This window comes from Pelophylax lessonae, assembly GCF_965119305.1.
Source record: "Pelophylax lessonae genome assembly, chromosome: 2".
Lineage (NCBI taxonomy): Eukaryota > Metazoa > Chordata > Amphibia > Anura > Ranidae > Pelophylax > Pelophylax lessonae.
The window spans coordinates 137801680-137821441 of NC_138769.1; the positions used below are offsets into that span (position 1 = coordinate 137801680).

A 19762-nucleotide genomic window follows, 5' to 3' on the forward strand; every position below is an offset into this window, starting at 1 on the left:
TACACAACACACACACATACTGTATTTAGGTAATAAAATACTGAGGATTTGGTCTGTGTGTTTGTGTATATGTGCGTATATGTGTGTATAAATACACACTATATCATCAAAAGTATTGGGACACCTGCCTTTACACGCACATGAACTTTAATGGGCATCCTAGTCTTAGTCTGTAGACTTCAATATTGAGTTGGCCCACCTTTTGCAGCTATAACAGCTTCAACTCTTCTGGGAAGGCTGTCCACAAGGTTTAGGAGTGTGTCTATGGGGTTGTTTGACCATTCTTCCAGAAGCACATTTGTGCTCTTCCAGAAGCCTGGCTCGCAGTTTCCACTCTAATTCCTCCCAAAGGTGTTCTATTGGGTTAGGGTCAGGACTCTGTGTAGGCCAGTGAAGTTCCTCTACCCCAAACTCGCTCATCCATGTCTTTATGGACCTTGTTTTGTGCATTGGTGCACAGTCATGTTGCAACAAAATGTTCCCACAAAGTTGGGAGCATGAAATAGTCCAAAATCTCTTGGTATGCTGACGCTTTAAAAGTTCCCTTCACTGGAACTAAGGGGCCAAGCCCAACCCCTGAAAAACAAGAGTTGAAGCTGTTATAGTTGCAAAGGGTGGACCAATTCAATATTGAGCCCTATGGACTAAGACTGGGATGCCATTAAAATTCATGTGCGTCCAAACACTTTTGGTAATATTGTATATATACACTCACCGGCCACTTTTTTAGGTACACCTGTTCAATTGCTTGGTAACAAAAATTGCTAATCAGCCAATCACATGGCAGCAACTCAGTGCATTTAGGTATTTAGATATGGTAAAGATGACTTTCTGGAGTTCAAATCGTGCATCAAAATGCAAAGAAAGGGAATTTAGGTGACTTTGAAGGTGGCATGGTTGTTGGTGCCAGACGGGCTGGCCTGAGTATCTCAAAAACTGCTGATCTACTGGCATTTTCACGCACAACCATCTCTAGGGTTTACAGAGAATGGTCCAAAGAAGAGAAAATATCCAGTGACCGGCAGTTGTGTGGACAAAAATAAATATATATATATATATATATATATATATATATACACACTGTGTGTATATAGATACATATATATAGTAAACATTCATTGCATGTACTTTTTATGTTATCTCCATAAGGGACTCAGCATATCCAAAAAAAGTCAGAATTTCCTACTTGCAGGAGCAGTGTGCTTCAGTATCAGAAATACTTTGACAATCTAAATTGCATCATTATGAGAGTTATACCACCTTACAGTTTCTTATATATCTTGGAGACTACATTGGCGAGATCTCTACGATCTCGTTGCATTGTGCGCACATCTGCTGGGTCTCTCTCATTACTGAGTATGGAACTAGGGGATCTGGGACATGCAAATGTTATTGGGAACACCCAAAAGATCCATGTGGACATAAACAGAATCCGTAATAATCGAAGGGAGGATCTCACTGTTCAAGTATCCAAGGCATATAACAAGCCAGGGGCCCACCCACCTATAACCAAGGCCAGATCTAGGTGTTGTGTCCCCCAGATTCCTCTGGAAACTGTGGAGGGCTGCTCCTCCTGACCAATGTGCTGCGGATTTCCGCACTGCAAACAGAGCTTGGAGAAGCAGAATGGTCAAAAGGAGGTTGGCTTTGCCCCCCACTAGACATGGTGTAGCACCACCGATACCCCCACTTCCACCTCCCAGCACAGATCCCCTGTGGCTCCCCTGCAGCTGCTGGCTTCTCCTCAACTCTCCTCCTGCCAGCTTCCGGTGCTGCAGGGAAGCCACTGGGGAACTTAACTCTGCAAATAGATCCCCTCAGCTGTTCTAACCCCCCCCCCCCCGTATTGCCCCCTGACTGATCCCCTAGTGCCCCATTCCTGCAGTTCTGCTTACCATCTTTTCCTCCCCATGGAGCACCTGTGCATCCCTATGTATGTAAACACAGTCTGTACATGGGCTTACACCCATGTGAACAAAGCCTTAGTTGGAATTTTACAGAATTTTTGTAAATGAACTTGTGTTTAATAGCATCAATAGTGATTTTAGTGTATTTTGAGTAAAAATTTTGATTTGATAAATATTTGGACAAGTATTGTGGAGATCGCACTGGCCCCTTGACTTTTTTTTACTGCACACCCAGATCAGACAGGCTAGATCCAGCCCTGTCTATAACTAGATTATAGTAATACAATATGGGCCGACTGGTGCAGTAAATAACAAACATAATAAGTACGTTTTGATAATAAATATGCCAGAATACAGAAATTATGTGAATATATAAATAACCTTCTTTTCTTTTCTTTTTCTTTTTTATTTCTGCAGTGTGCCGGGCCCGTCCTGCTTGCACTCAAGTATACAGTTTTTTCCATTCTGCTGACCCCTCTGCCTCCAGGATGGAACCCTTGCTTGAAAAGGCATTCCATGTCGTGCCACCTTTCAATGTTCCTAGATATCAGAAGGATCCTCTAGGAGATGGAAAATCATATCTTTTAGGTAAAACACATCATTACAAAAAAGTAATTAAAGGATTGACATAATTCAACAATCTCCTTCAGATTACTTGGAGCCCTTTCACAAATAACAAGAGCACCTATTGTAACAACGAATTTGTCTTGACCCATGGCATGCACCCTGTGGTTCAATACTCCATATGAGGTTCTACAGAAACTGTGTAGTTTCCCTGGATTTCTGGAAGTAATATTTATCCAAAAGCATTATTCTGGGAGACAAACTTAAGGGTTCCCAATGTATAAGTAAAACAAATTATCTGGGTACAATTTGAAAGCTACAATGGGGTCACTGTATCATAGGAAAATATCTTTAAAGTTGTGTACCTCGTGTTAATATGATTTATAGATGATAATTACGGTGATGGTGATAAGAACTCATCAGACTCAGGTAGATCCATGCTGTTTCTTGCATTGATTACTCAATATACACTCTCCCAGTGCACCATGACACTTCAGACAACAGGAAGCCTGAAAAAGTATTTGTTGCAAGCCAGTTAAATCCTATACAAGTGCTGAGCCTGTGTTTGTAAAAGGAGGCATTCTTGATTCAATGCTTTTTTTCTGGGCTCTCTTTTCAAACTTTGCATGACTCTACGGGTGTATCTCATAAAATTAGAATATCATCAAAAAGGTAATTTATTTCAATAATTCAATTCAAAAAGTGAAACCCATTTATTTTATATAGATGTGTTACACACAGAGTGATATATTTCAAGCATTTCTTTATTTTAATTTTGATGATTATGGCTTACAGCTAGTGAAAACCCAAAATTCGGTATCTCAGAAAATTAGATTACATAAGACCAAAAAAAAAAAAAAAGATTTTTAATACAGAAATGCTGGCTTACTGAAAAGTATGAAACAAAAAATGAAAGTAGGCGCTGTTACACAATATTAGTAATCATCAGTGATCCTCACCATTTCCGTGAGCACGCTTAAAAACAATAAATTGAAATCATACTGCACACAATTATGTACAATGTGCTAAAAAATACCATAAATAACACACTTAACAACAAATATTTTCTAATAAACACACATGTGCCAGTGGTTTGTGTGCCAAAATAATATCTCAATTATGTATATACAGTATCTCACAAAAGTGAGTACACCCCTCACATTTTTGTAAATTATTTTATTATATCTTTTCATGTGACAATACTGAAGAAATGACACTTTGCTACAATGTAAAGTAGTGAGTGTACAGCTTGTATAGCAGTGTAAATTTGCTGTCCCCTCAAAATAACTCAACACACAGCCATTAATATCTAAACCGCTGGCAAAAAAAATGAGTACATCCCTAATTGAAAATTTGCAAATTGGGCCCAATTAGCCATTTCCCGCCCTGATCTCATGTGACTCGTTAGTGTTACAAGGTCTCATGTGTGAATGGGGAGCAGGTGTGTTACATTTGGTGTTATCACTCTCACTCTCTCATACTGGTTATTGGAAGTTCAACATGGCACCTCATGGCAAAGAACTCTCTGAGGATCTGAAAAAAAGAATTGTTGCTTTACATAAAGATGGTCTAGGCTATAAGAAGATTGCCAATACCCTGAAACTGAGCTGCAGCACAGTGGCCAAGACCATAAAGCAGTTAAACAGGACAGGTTCCACTCAGAACAGGCATCACCATGGTCGACCAAAGAAGTTCAGTGCACATGCTCTGCGTCATTTCCAGAGGTTGTCTTTGGAAAATGGATGTATGAATGCTGCCAGCATTGCTGCAGAGGTTGAAAGGGTGGGAAGTGAGCCTGTCAGTACTCAGACCATACGCCGCACACTGTATCAAATTAGTCTGCATAGCTGTCGTCCTCTGAAGGAAGCCTCTTCCTATTATAATGCACAAGAAGGCCCGTAAACAGTTTTCTAAAGCCAAGCAGACTAAGGACATGGGTTAGTGGAACCATGTCCTGTGGTCTGATGAGACCAAGATAAACTTATTTGGTTCAGATGGTATCAAGCCTGTGTGGCAGCAACCAGGTGAGGAGTACAAAGACGAGTGTGTGTTGTCTACAGTCAAGCATGGTGGTGGGAGTGTCATTTTCTGGGGCTGCATGAGTGTTGCCGACACTGTGGAGCTACAGTTTATTGAGGAAACCATGAATGCCAACATGTACTGTGACATACTGAAGCATAGCATGACCCCCTCCCTTTGGAGACTGGGTCGCAGGGCAGTATTGCAACATGATAGCGACCCCAAACACACCTCCAAGACGACCATTGCCTTGCTAAAGAAGCTGAGGGTAAAGGTGATGGACTGGCCAAGCATATCTCCAGACCTAAACTCTATTGAGCATCTGTGAGGCATCCTCAAATGGAAGATGGAGGAGGGAAAGGTCTCTTACATCCACCAGCTTCGTGATGTTATCATGGAGGAGTGGAAGAGCACTCCAGTGGCAACCTGTGAAGCTCTGGTGAACTCCATGCCCAAGAGGATTAAGGCAGTGCTGGAAAATAATGGTGGCTACACAAAATATTGACACTTTGGGCCCAATTTGGACTTAGGGGTGTACTCAATTTTGTTGCCAGCGGTTTAGACTTTAATGGCTGTGTGTTGAGTTATTTTGGGGGGACAGCAAATTTAAACTGTTATACAAGCTGTACATTTACTACTTTACATTGTAGCAAAGTGTAATTTATTCAGTGTTGTCACATGAAAAGATATAATAAAATATTTACAAAAATGTGAGGGGTGTACTCACTTTTGTGAGATATTCTATGTGAATACTAAACATATAAAATATATTATAACACAAATACAGTATATATATCAGTATGACTGATTACATTTGTGATTAGTAGTCAAGTATATAGAGTAATAGTCCAAAAACGAAAAAAAATAGTGATGGTATCTAGATCCATGCACCCATATTCGTGCAAAATACGTGCTTTTTCCAAATAAAAAGTGCTCCACCACATGCATAAAATATATTGCACTCACCAAAGCCCCTAGGCCCCAGGGACCATATCACGTTAAATGGCAGATGTATCTTTTTATGCCAAAGATACGCCTTCCCAATATGGTGAATAATGCAGATATGACAGCTTCCTCCCCTCAGATATACAATGTCAATAGGAATGGAAGCCAAATAACAAAATAATAGTGCAACACCATTTATTAAAACCCGTCAGATAAAAAACAACTCTGCAGTAGTTGCCCTTACATTAAAAAGTGCCCCAACCAGGACCAGCTGTGCCCTAAATGCCCTAAGGCCACTGTGGGATGTTTCGGGAACTCACTCTCTCCCGTGCCAGACTGCAGCTCCTCAACTAGTGTTAATTCCTCCGCTCCCGGAAGTAACGTCCAATGGTTATCCACAGAAGCTAGAGGCAGCAACCCGATCTCTATGCATTTCGCCAGATAGGCATCATCAGGAAATCCACTGAATAGTATGTCCATGTACAGTATAGTATGCACTCAATACTTGGTTGGGACTCCTTTTGCATGAAGAATTACTGCATCAATGCGGCATGGCATGGAGGCGATCAGCCTGTGGCACTGCTGAGGTGTTATGGAAGCCCAGTTTGCTTTGATAGCAGTTTTCAGCTTGTCTGCATTGTTGGGGCTAGTGTCTGTCATCTTCCTCCTGACAATACCTACTGATTCTTTATGGGGTTTAGGTCAGGTGAGTTTGCTAGCCAATCAAGTACAGTGATACCATGACCAATAAACCAAATGCAAGATACAAGATGCACCTGTATGTCCACAGCAGCTTTTCCACTTCACAGTGTTGATGCACTTCTAGCAGTAGGTAGAATATTTTTAAAATGGATTACAAGATGTAAAACCCACCCTGTGACAATATTAGTAAATTACAAGAGCCCATGCCAGCTTATCAGAATTATCATGGGTTGTTATCAGTCATTATATTTTCACATCCAATATTTAATTTAGTAAGCTTATACTGTATATTTCAATATACTTACATTTCGGTGATATTACATACACTATACCAAGATCGTTTAGATAAAATGTTTAAATTTTACTAGGATTCCTGTTGTGATAAATGTAAAAGAGTTTCTGTATAATGATTACACGCAGAGTACCTCTGTGTTATTACACACTAAGTGCACTCTATTGACCAAAAGACAATACATGCTGATTTTGTTGCATTACTTTACAAAATGACTATTATACAGACTACAATAAGTCTTGCAAAGTTTTTGTTGTATAATGTTGCACAATCACTGTCTATTATAACTGCCTTAGACGTGGTAGTGTTTAGAGTCCTTTATTGCTTTACAAAACCTGCTATTCTATGCCTTACCTCATGCATGTGAATGAGGAAAGGCAACAGGCTGGGACCCTTTGGACGAGATAGACTGCATTTTCTGAAATTGTACTTATCTTTACTAATATGCATAGGTATTTAAACATACAAATAACTTTCCACTGTGGCAGTTTGTTCAACCAATCAGAAAATCAGAAAATTGCTTACTTTATTTCCAAACCCTATAAGTGGTAAGTCTTGGAAATCTATTCTGCCCATTTTTAAGTATAAGGCCCCTTTTACATGATTTGTCCGTTTTTCAGGCAGACCCAATCGGGACACCCATTGTCCTCTATGAGGAGGCAGATGTCAGCGGACATGTGTCTGCTGACACTCGCCTGGCATCCGATCTGACAAGGTCCGCTGAAAACAGATGTATGGCGATACGTTCGCCATTCGTCCAGCGGGTCAGATTGGATGAAAACGAACAGCCTGTCCATTTTCATCCAATCTCATAGAGACGATAGGGACTCTGCACAATGAGTGGAGACGGACCTATCACCCGCCTTCTCATCAGGGATCAACAGAGCGATCCCCTCTGATCAAGCGGAGTCCTTTAAAATGGATCCACACCTTGTGAAAGGGGCCTAAAAGGCAAGGGATTGTCAAACAAAGGTATGGGGAGCTGTGCATGCCATGTGGAATATTTATAAATGAAGAAAAACTTAAAAAGTTTGAAAGGGTCCTTTTTCTTATGCAGCTTTGAGGGGGACATAGGAAAAACACCAGACCTTTTAATTACATACTTGGAAGATGCCTTTAAACTGTATGTGGTTTTACAGCAAAGTACCATTCTCGTGGACTGCAACACTGTATCCTGGCCTCACATAGTTTGCATGTGTGATTTATTTTTTTAATTTTACAGTACATTATTGCTTGGCCTAAATACAGCATTAGCAGCTCCTCAATCTGATTTATTATAACTTGAAAAAATAGCTGTTTAAGGTATTTTTGGCTGCATCACTTGATTCTTTTTTTTTTTTTTTTTAATGTGCAGTAATAGACCTGAATAGGCCAGTGGAAGTAACAGCCACAGCATATCTAAAAGCTATAGGACATTGTACTGTACCACTAGAAAAAATAAAAAAGCTTCTTTTTTGCAGTATCATACTGCATTGCCCTTAATATATTTTAATAAAGTGTTAAACTAGAGGAAACTGTTTGTTAGAAATTGGCTCAGAACGGTATGGGAAATTTAAAGAACTCTGTAGTGTAGGCTTTTTTCTTGATCTTACACCAGAGTACATATGGTGGTAAATTGTTAAACACTGGGTTATGCTGCATCAATCAAAATTGCAGGACAGCCTTGAATAACCCATCACTGCCCATCAGGATCAGGTGCCTTGTTATTTGGTAAGTGTTTAATGAGAGAATTTCAGCCATTAAGATAGGGGTGTTTAGTGCGTCCAATTGGGAGTCTGATAATGTAGGCAGTTTGAAGGAGGCAAGAAGAGAATTTGTCTTGTCCAAGTCAACAGGATCCTCAGAGTACAGTTGTTGATAAAATTCAATCAGCAAGGAATGTTATTTCTGGTTTTGAAGTTGTAAGGGTCCTCTTAGCATCCCTCAATGCTAGGAAATGAGTGGGTGTATAAGGCCCTTGGCAGAGATTGGCAAGAAGTTTACTAGTCTTATTGGCAAATTTATGGAATTAAAGGGACCGGAAGAAGGTCTTAATCTGTTTGATCTCCCCATAGGTCAAAGCAGCTTTTAGCGGCTAACAAGGCCTGTATGTTCTCTGTAGAGCAGTGGTGGGTTAAATCAACTTGGGCTTTACGTAGAGCATTACTTGCCTGACAGTATTGCACTAATGAATGCTTTTAAATTGGGTTGTGTATGAGATGATTTTTGCCTCTTAGGACAGCCTTACCTGCCTCCCAAAATAGATTGGGGTCAGATGCATGCTCAGTATTAGTAAGAACATAATTGTTCCATGTCTTGTAGATTGTGTGTCGAAAATCCTCATTGTCTGATAGATAAGAAGGGAACGGCCATCGGGAAGGTTTGTCACGGTAAATAATATGTGTTGCGCTAAATCAAACAAAGTGCATATGAAAAATATTAAAGGTATTCAATCTCAAAATATTGCAACAAAAGTCCATGTGATTAAATACGTGACATGAATATTGAATAAGTCCTTTCGGAAATAACATAAATAAAAATCCACGTGTATATAAAGTGCTGTGATCTCTAGATAAAGGACTCCTCCAACACAAAGGTGACCATAGAAACATAGAAACATAGAATGTGTCGGCAGATAAGAACCATTTGGCCCATCTAGTCTGCCCAATATATCTGAATCCTATGAATAGTCCCTGGCCCTATCTTATATGAAGGATAGTCTTATGCCTATCCCATGCATGCTTAAACTCCTTCACTGTATTTGCAGCTACCACTTCTGCAGGAAGGTTATTCCATGCATCCACTACTCTCTAAGTAAAGTAATACTTCCTCATATTACTTTTAAACCTTTGCCCCTCTAATTTAAAACTGTGTCCTCTTGTGGTAGTTTTTCTTCTTTTAAATATGCTCTCCTCCTTTACCGAGTTGATTCCCTTTATGTATTTAAAAGTTTCTATCATATCCCCTCTGTCTCTTCTTTCTTCCAAGCTATACATGTTAAGGTCCTTTAACCTTTCCTGGTAAGTTTTTTCCTGCAATCCATGTACTAGTTTAGTAGCTCTTCTCTAAACTCTCTATAGAGTATCTATATCCTTCTGGAGATATGGCCTCCAGTACTGCGCACAATACTCCAAGTGAGGTCTCACCAGTGTTCTGTACAGCGGCATAAGCACTTCTCTCTTTCTACTGCTTATACCTCTCCCTATACATCCAAGCATTCAGCTGGCATTTCGTGCTGCTCTATTACATTGTCTTCCCACCTTTAAGTCTTCTGAAATAATTACTCCTAAATCCCTTTCCTCAGATACTGAGGTCAGGACTGTGTCAAATATTCTATATTCTGCCCTTGGGTTTTTACGTCCCAGGTGCATTATCTTGCACTTATCCACATTAAATTTCAGTTGCCAGAGTTCTGACCATTCTTCTAGTTTCCTAAATCCTTTTCCATTTGGCGTTTCCCTCCAGGAACATCAACCCTGTTACATATCTTTGTGTCATCAGCAAAAAGACAAACCTTACCATCGAGGCCTTTTGCAATATCACTTATGAAGATATTAAACAAAATTGGTCCCAGTACAGATCCTTGAGGTACCCCACTGGTAACATGACCTTGTTCTGAATGTTCTCCATTGACTACAACCCTCTGTTGTCTGTCACTCAGCCACTGCCTAATCCACTCAACAATATGGGAGTCCATGCTCAATGACTGCAGTTTATTGATAAGTCTTCTATGTGGGACAGTGTCAAAAGCCTTACTAAAATCTAGATATGCAATGTCTACTGCACCTCCACCGTCTATTATTTTAGTCACCCAGTCAAAAAAATCTATAAGATTTGTTTGACATGATCTCCCTGAAGTAAACCCATGTTGTTTTTCATCTTGGAATCCATGGGATTTAAGATGTTCCACAATCCTATCCTTTAATAGGGTTTCCATTAATTTGCCTACTATTGATGTCAGACTCAATAGACCAAAACTTCTCAGTGACTGTGAGAAAATCCACCACCAGAAGTGCAAGCCTCTCACCTTAATGTCTGACCCAGGTGCCACCCAGGGTCAGACAAAGCAGTCCCCTAACAGGGGTAATCAGTTATCAGCAACAAGGTATGAGCAAGAGGGTCCGGGATCAGCACAGCTCATCCATCCATATCACAGGGCAATAGATGAAAAAAGGGGAACAAAGCAAAGAAATCTAGTGCTCTCTATAACTTGATCAGGCAGAAGTTTAATTAAAAATCAGGGTACTCACAAAATGCTGTAGTATACAAGTGCGATACAGCAATGTTTCCATGGAAGGGTGTGACGTCCGCAGCATGGCTCCGCCCCCCTGTACGCGTTACGTCTGCGCTCAAAGTTATCGACTTCTTCAGCAAGCGGTGGAATCCAGCGTACATCTGCCAGTATATAAGAGCCTGCTTGACCAATCGGCTATCTCAAATAAAGAAGTGCCCGCCCCCCTCAACAAACAGGAAGAGGAAACTGGAGGGCAAACACTCATAGTCCACCGAAAAATACCGCAGTTTCCAGCAGATGGAACCAATTGTTCCTGACTCAGTGGTGGGGACAAGTAATGCAGAGCCCGCTGTCAAACATCACATCCTCCCATGCACAAAGCAATTACAGCATGTTAATATCCACAAGGGGGCAGTACATAAACCACATAAAATCCCATGCAAATAAATAAATAAAAATGACCTAAAAATGAATTAAATAATACCCCAGAATTCTAAAATCTACAATATGCAAATCAATAAAAATATAAAATATTACAATAAAAATATAAATATATATATGTATATAATATATATATAAATATATTAAACATGTGAAATGTCAACATCAGGTAATATTAATCCAGTCAAAAAATTATTTGTCACTAATAAAGTAGTTAAGGTCGAAATCTACGTTTAACCCCCTAGGTGCCAGAACCTTAGTCTCAAAAATCCAAAAGAATTCCCTTTTGCTCAATTGGCGGATGAAATTGCCACCTCTCCAGTGTTTATGAACCAATTCCATCCCCCAAAATTGCAAAGATGCAGGGTTTTTGTCATGAACCTCCCTAAAATGCCTGGAAACACTGTGAACTATGTCTCCTTTCTTGATGTTTTTAATATGTTCAGCCACTCTCACAGAGACATGTAGGGCTTGCCGTCATTCTAGATTTAACATCAAGAAAAGGAAAACCTTCACAGCCAAGAGTACAGGTAGAGAGTATACCATCAAGGATCATATCACTTGTACCACGACGGGTGTAGTGTACATGCTGGAGTGCGGATGCGGGCTCCAGTATGTAGGTCGTACATCCAGATGTCTCTATGTGAGAGTGGCTGAACATATTTTTGGTTTGTCACGGGTCTTAAAATCATCCAAGACAACCACAATGGGGCTGTGATCTGATATTGCTCTTTCTATAAAGCCCCGTACACACGTACCGATTGTCGGCCGTAAATATTTGGCCGACGACCGATCGGCCGATTGTAGGCTTGTTAGTATGATGCTTCCGACAGCCGACAGCGCATTTTCAGCCGAACAGAATCTGTCGTGCAGGCATTAAAATTTTTGCTGGCCAACACCAGAACGACAAGGAAAGTTAACCCTCACATGACATCACTTCTGCAGTCGGCTGTTGTTGGCCGACAAAATTCTTGTGCAGTCTTTTGCAGTTTTCAACAGACACGACAGCCCTGGACAAAAGACGGCCTATCGTTTGGCCGACGATCGGTACGTGTGTACGGGGCTTAAGATCTCGGAATCCTGTACAACTGGGATTAAGGAGGATGAGCAAAAGAAATAGTCTATGCGGTATAGGGTGTCATGGGGTGGTGATTAGAAAGTGAATTCCCAGTTAGCCAGATGGGTAATCTGCCAAAGATTGGACATGTGTAGAAGGGACATGGTGCTGGCCAGCAACGTAGTGGTCAGATGGGCGGAGGACAAAAGTGCGCCAAATTATCTACGTGGAGGTGATTTGTCCTCATGGGCATTCATTACACTATTGAAGTTCCTTCCCAGTAAGTGGAGAGGTTCTGACAAGCGTAGCACCCAAGAGGAGAGGTCCTGGAAAAAAGCAGTGCCTGGGGAGTTGACGGCGTAAATGTTAGAAATGGCTAGAACCTTTGACGCGATTGTTAAATGGATTGTTAGTTTGCGACCTTCCTGGTCCCTGTCAACCAACCGAATAGCTTATGGCAAGTGCACATCCGTCCGCAGGCGTTTTAGGTGACGGAGGATTTTCATCCGCTTGTGACCGAAGCCCGTTGACGTTCCACGAGACTATCCTCACAATGAAAGCAGGGCTAATAGAAATTTGTCAAAGGGTACCGCCATCAAGCAAGAGGAAGGAGAAAAGAAAGCACGTGAACCCACCCTCACCTCACAGGCCACAGTTCCCCTGTATCTGATAGGGAAAGAAGAGAAAAAGAGTGGAGATAAATCACCCAAACTCCATGAGTGTGAGAGCCCCTGGAAATGTGAATTATACTACATTAATGAAAAAAAAAGCAGGGGTAAAGTTGAACTTAATCAGAGACACAAGACCTCAAAAAGACCTCAGATCTCAAACTACACTAAAAAGAAAAAAAAAATGTTGAGTGGGGGCCAGCTTCCTGCCTAGGAGGGGAAAGGACCGGATAGTTTTCCCCGCTACAGACGGCTCGGCAGCAGCGCAAATGACCGGGAAGTGGCGGGAGGGGGCACCTCTTCCGCCACCCATAAAAGTGATCCCGTGGTTAATCCGCTGCTGGGACCACTTTTATGTAAAAGAGGACCGCCCGCCCAGTAAAAAAAATATCAGGGTTATGGTGTAGTTTGAGATCTGAGGTCTTGTGTCTCTGATTAAGTTCAACTTTACCCCTTTACGTGGCAAAACATAAAATATTTAATGGACTGAACATGCCTCTCAGCAAATAGCTTGGGGTGTCTGCTTTCCAAAAAGTGGTTATTTGGGGGGTGTTTGAACTGTCCTGGCATTTTATGCCCAATACTAGAAGCTTATGCCACACATCACCCGTCTAACCAATTGAAGACCAAACCTTTTCTGACACTTTTCGTTTACATGAAAAAATAAAGCAGAGGTCCTTCAGAATAAAATGGTGGGTGTTGCAATTTTTTTTTTTTTACATAGTATTTGCGCAGCAATTTTCAAACGCAATTTTATTGGAAAAAAAAAAACACTTTTTTACTGCTTTAATGAAGGTACCATACCCTGAAAGCTTGTCCTGAAAAATTGTGTGTTAGTGCAAATAAAAAAAGTATCACGGACAGTACTCAATTGTCTCTGTGTTATAAGTCAAGACACCAAAAAGAGCTCCAGTGAATTTCAGTTTAGTTCTGAAGGTGGCTGGACCGCCTGATGTTCTGCAGTACAGCACAAATTGCTTTAGGGAACGAAAGGTATAGCAATCAGAAATCTGATGCTGTGGTTAGTGCTATAAAGAACTATCACTCTATTTCTCCCAAAAGACATGTTCATACATGCATGAGCAAGTCATTTAAATTGAAATTCCATTTGTGCCAATGTCTTTAGAAGCAGTGTATAAAAGATCCTCTTATCTGTGACTTGGGCTAATGTATGACAAAGTTAGTTGCCCGTAATACATGACAATGTCAGTACATTGTACTTTGAATAAACCTCTATTTTTTATTATCACAAAACCACTCAACAGTCTATTTGTTATGTCATTCAGTTGTGTCCTCTGTTCTCTCCTGTTAGGTCTGGATGACGGAAAATGATTCTATGTGACAGAAACATAGAAACATAGAAACATAGAATGTGTCGGCAGATAAGAACCATTTGGCCCATCTAGTCTGCCCAATATATCTGAATCCTATGAATAGTCCCTGGCCCTACAGGCATGTGAGCCATGCAACTGGTGTTTAGCTCTTCAACCTAAACAACCTAGTTTCTTCAGATATGAATTTTTTTTTTAAATGTGCTTTTTCCTTTTATATTATTTAAGGACTGTGGTAAGCTTTCCTGGTTAGTATGACATAAGGACTCTCAGGGCCGGTTCACACTCTTGCGAGTGCGGCGATCGCATGTAATATCGGAGCGCACTGCTCCTTCATTACATGCGATCGGATGTGCGGATGCGAATTCAGCCATACACTTTGTATGGCTGAAATTCGCACTGCACCCGCACAAAAGACGCACAGGACCCTTTTTTCCAGCCGCATCAGGATTGGATCGCACAGTGGTTCACACTTGTGCGATCCGATCCTGTGCGAACTGTCAGATCGCACTGCGATATGCGTTTAAACTGGGGGTGTTGTTAACATTTAATTGACACCCCCTGCGTATCGCATATGGCAGTGTGAACTGCCAGATGTGCGTTTGCGATGCGGGAACAGGCTGCAAATTCGCAGCCTTCCCGCATCGCACAAGTGTGAACCGGGACTGAGGGACTAGGCTATTTACGTGTGGGTGTTAATACTGGGATATTTAGTGCGTAGTGCATCATATAATGGAAATTAACCTTACAAATAATTATTTTATTATTTGTGTGAACCTTTATCTAGAAAAAAGATTGTATAAAGGCACTATTCTGACTATTGCATGCATTATTCGTTGGTTTGATTAAGTTGCATTTAATAATATTTCAGTGGAGAAAATGGTTACCCTGCTGAACAAGTTCTGGCTTTAATAGTCATCAAAGCACAGAACCCTGATAGGCTCAAAGTACAATTTTTATAAATACAACAACAAAGTTTCAGTACACATCAGCACCTTCAAACAGAGGAAACGGACAGGGGTAGGAACATTTAGACTAAAGTCCATTCTGTTATTAGTTATTTTTCAAGCTGTGACACTGTTACTTAATTTATCCAATGAATATATATATATATATATATATATATATATATATATATATATATATACATATACATACTATATTTCCAAAAGTATTGGGACGCCTGCCTTTACACACGCATGAACTTTGATGGCCCACCTTTTGCAGCTATACCAACTTCAACTCTTCTTGGAAGGCTATCCACAAGGTTTAGGAGTGTGTCTATGGGAATGTTTGACCATTCTTCCAGAAGAGCATTTGTGAGGTCAGGCACTGATGTTGGCGAGAAAGCCTGGCTCGGAGTCTCCACTCTAATTCATCCCAAAGGTGTTCTATTGGGTTGAGGTCAGGACTCTGCCCAAACTCCATCATCCATTTCTTTATGGACCTTGCTTTGTGCACTGGTGCGCAGCCATGTTGGAACAGGAAGAGGCCATCCCTAAACTATTATATTAAAAAGTATCAGCGCTGCTATGTGATTAAATTAAATATATATATCTCATACTATAAATATGTACAAACATTAAATAAATATATAACCAATATAAATAAACCACATATATATGAGTAAATATATTATAAAGTGCTAAGTTCAACCTCGTGAACACACATGTATAATTATTACATATATAAATAAATACAGGTGATAAAGAATTATTTTTATCACCTGTATTTATTCATATATGTAATAATTATACATGTATGTTCATGAGGTTGAACTTAGCACTTTATAATATATTTTCTCATATATATGTGGTTTATGTATATTTGTTATATATTTATTTAATGTTTGTACATATTTTAACACAGTATTTTTGCACATATTTATAGTATGATATATATATATTTAATTTAATCACATAGCAGCGCTGATACTTTTTAATATAATACATGAGAAAGGTCCTCCTTTTTTTATCAGCAGCAGCTTTATTTATTTATAGTTATTTATAGATATCTATTTATTTCCTGAGCGCAGGCACCTCCCCATAAATCCCTAAACTATTCCCACAAAGTAAGGACCATAAAATTGTCCAAAATGTCTTGGTATGCTGACACCTTAAGAGTTCCCTTTACTGGAACTAAGGGGCCAAGCCCAACCCTTGAAAAACAACCCCATACCAAAATCCCCCTCCACCAAATGATTTATACCAGTGCACAAAGCAAGGTCCATAAACACATGTAGCACCCTACAAGGTAGGTGCTAGGTAAAGTATAGTGGGCCTTGTCTGCTTATCAGCAGGGCCATGATTTTCAGCTGGGCTGTCATGTCTCCCAGGTGTGGCTGTTGAGATTGGGGAGTCTCCCCACTGTGCTCCATGAGAGGGTTCTCATTGTGCAGTGGAGGAAACCCAGCCAATGGCACAATCATGGGTGTATCTACCCCAGAAAGGCAGATTCTGGTGCACAGCGTTCTGGGAGTGGGTATAAGTTTGAGGGGAGCACATGACGCAGCATCTTTGGCGGGAAGCAGAGTCCCAGTAGGGAGAGCACCGCTGTCGCTCCTGCTGTCAGAGGAATCGGGTGTCCCAGGCGGCTTGCCTGAGGGGACAGAGGGCTGAGCTGAGCTGCAAAGAGGATCCAGTGTGCCGAGGACCAGCGGAGCAGAGAGGGGTCAAGTTACAGGAAAGCATTCCCAGTTCGTGAGTACTGCAAACTGCCCCTGGGGGTCTGCCTAGAGAGAGGGGACCACTCCGATGAAGGTCAGAGGGATCCAGGAGCTAGCTAGCCGATGCAGGAGCAAGTGTAAAGGGGGTGCCAGTGTGGACCCTGAAGTGTAGAGGGGGTGTCTAGTGAGAGGACCCTTAAGTGTAGAGGGGGGGCCTAGTGAGAGGACCCTGAAGTGTAGAGGGGGTGCCTAGTGAGAGGACCCTGAAGTAAAAAGGGGGCGTCAGCGGTTGGGCCCTAAAGTGTTAAAGTGTACAGCGTGCAGTGTGCAGTGTACAGTGTTGAGAGTTGCAGCAGCAGAAGCAGTATACAGAGGCTACCTCAGTCAGGAAGGACCGGAGGGAGCAGTGTTCAGGACTTTTGAGCTAACCAGAGCGTTAGGAGTCAGTTCTCAGTACAGTCCAGGACTTTTGAGCTAACCAGAGTGTCAGAAGTCAAGTTCAAGTACAGTGCAGCAAGTCAGTGTTTTTCAAGCGCCAGCAAGCATTGTTTGGCGTCAAGACAGAGCTGAAAGGCATTTTTCTCCAAAGTGTCCCATTTGTACCTAATTGAGCCAGAGAAGTATCCCACTCATTCCATTCTCCCATCCCTAATATCAAATAAATAAAACAAACCAAAGATGCCGGAGTGGTCTTTGACTCAAATCTCACACTTAAATGGGCTGAAGGTGTCACCGGTAACCATGGCAGACCCACATTAGGCCCAATGCCTGGAAACCCTGCTACACATGGATGAGCGAGTTTGGGGTGGAGGAACCTGACTGGCCTGCAGAGTCCTGACCTCAACAGACAGAACACCTTTGGGATGAATTAGAGCTGAGACTGCGAGCCAGGCCTTCTCATCCAACATCAGTGCCTGACCTCACAAATGCACTTCTGGAAGAATGGTCAAACATTCCCATAGAAACACTCTTAAACCTTGTGGACAGCCTTCCCAGAAGAGTTGAAGCTGTTATAGCTGCAAATGCACATGCCCCATGTCTCTTAAGGAGTGGTGAAATTGCATACTAGATGGTACCTGAAGCTGTTATAGCTGCAAAGGGTGTGCCAACTCAATATTGAATCCTACAGACTAACACTGGGATACCATTAAAGTTCATGTGAGGTGCAAAGGCAGGCGTCACAATACTTTTGGTAATATAGGGTATATACATAAAACACTTTTATGTGTTATTGCATGAAGACGAGGAAGGAAGTATGAGGGTACAGAGAGAGAGGAAGATAGGAGGAGCACAGGGATAAAAAGTGAAGGTGGAAGTTGGGACGATGGGAAGACAGAGAGGCTCTAGAGCTTTGTTGGCACCATTAAAATTGGAGGTGACAGTGCAAAGGGACTTAGAGTTGTTTTGCCTTTCTTTTTCTTTGTAACATTTTTAAGGATATCATTCAAAAATACCATACAAATAGAAAGTCTGAGAACTCAGGTGGGTCTAATTGATGTTTTCTTATGTGCCCTCATTTTATTATCTAAAATAGGAAAAATTAGATACTCTAAAGACTTTTACTGAATGTGTAATACAAGAGACACACAATTGCAACCATAATATCAAATTTAGCGGGCTACTAATTTAACACATGAGAAAAAAAGTTATAACAAGTTAAAGTCCTTTTCATAATTAGGCAAAATATTTGAACGGTAGTTTTAGTGTCAATCCTTCAGTGAGCAATAAGGGTTTAATCCATTTCTTATCTCCAAAAACACTGTGCTAAAGCATCAATGTAATGATTCTGAACCTTTCTAATATCTCAGCTCCTACTTCCATATGTTAACTACTGGGAAAATTAACTTTCTAATTGTATAGACATTTGTGGACAACACCAACCCCTTAAGATTTGAAGAAAATGTATATGAAGAGGCAAAAAAGAAACAGGAGAAACACGTATTAGCCAATTAATTTTGAAGCGTGCTTTGTAGAATAAAATCAATAGCTAAACATGCCCACAAACATTTTTCCAAAGTATATTATTTCAAAGAAAAAATATGTCTAATGATATGAGTTCTGTAAAAGATAACTGGAAATACAATTTTAGAGGACAAATAAAAAGATGAACTCCTAAATTCATATTTTTCATTTGTCAAAACAAGAGTTGTCAATGCTAAATAATATGGTGGAGAAGATACTCCATGTTCCCCATTCAATGTTACTTGCGTAACACAAGAAAAGGTGCATTTATGCCTTAACACAAGTAAGTAAAATAAAATTTGAGTTCTACTTATTCATCAATGTGTGCCATAAGATAAGTTTAGCAATTAATAAAACCTAAAACCATATATTTTTTCTTAAATTGTCCCGTCAAAAAGTTTGAAAGAGTCATGATTTTAGAAGAGTAAAAAGGTAGACATGGATAATAATAGAAGCCTGCCTTCTGTTGGTTGTAATTATTTGAAAACATTTTAAAGAGAAATACAAAAATATATAGATTAGAACAATCTAACAGCAGTGAACTGGCATGGGTGTATCAAAGATCAGTCATGTCTAAATCAGCTTTAATTTTCAACTTGGATGAAAAAGCATTTGATAATGTTCTTTTTAATAGCTTGGTCCAGTGGACCATGTTGCAAGGACTTTGGAGAATGTTTGTACATGGGTAAAGACCTGGATAAAAGCCTGAAGACAATTGGTAGTTAAAGAGGGCATACTCAAAGGTTAGCAGTGGTGACCATAGGAATGGTTGTTATCAACATTAATTCATTTGGCAGGAAATTACCGTATATACTCGAGTATAAGCCGAGTTTTTCAGCACGTTTTTTCATGCTGAAAATGCACCCCTTGGCTTATACTCGAGTCACTGGCTATAGTGCCCCGGAATAGCCGAACGTGTTTGACCTTTCCTGAGAATTGGCGACGCATTTGCGGTGACGTATTGGCGGTGCCGCGATTTTTAGATCAAAGACAGCG

At 40.6% G+C, this 19762-nt stretch overlaps 1 protein-coding gene across 2 annotated transcripts in view; it reads left to right on the top strand.

Annotated features, from left to right (window-relative positions):
- Nucleotides 1-19762, top strand: part of PITPNM3 (PITPNM family member 3) — a 1035839-nt gene that overhangs the window by 803388 nt on the left and 212689 nt on the right. For both annotated transcript variants that reach the window (XR_014224928.1, XM_082245801.1), the window contains exon 10: nt 2325-2495. Coding sequence is in view for 1 of the 2 variants with exons in the window: in XM_082245801.1 (XP_082101927.1) it covers nt 2325-2495 (171 nt within the window). In the remaining variant the exon portion in view is untranslated. The remainder of the gene's footprint in view (nt 1-2324; nt 2496-19762) is intronic.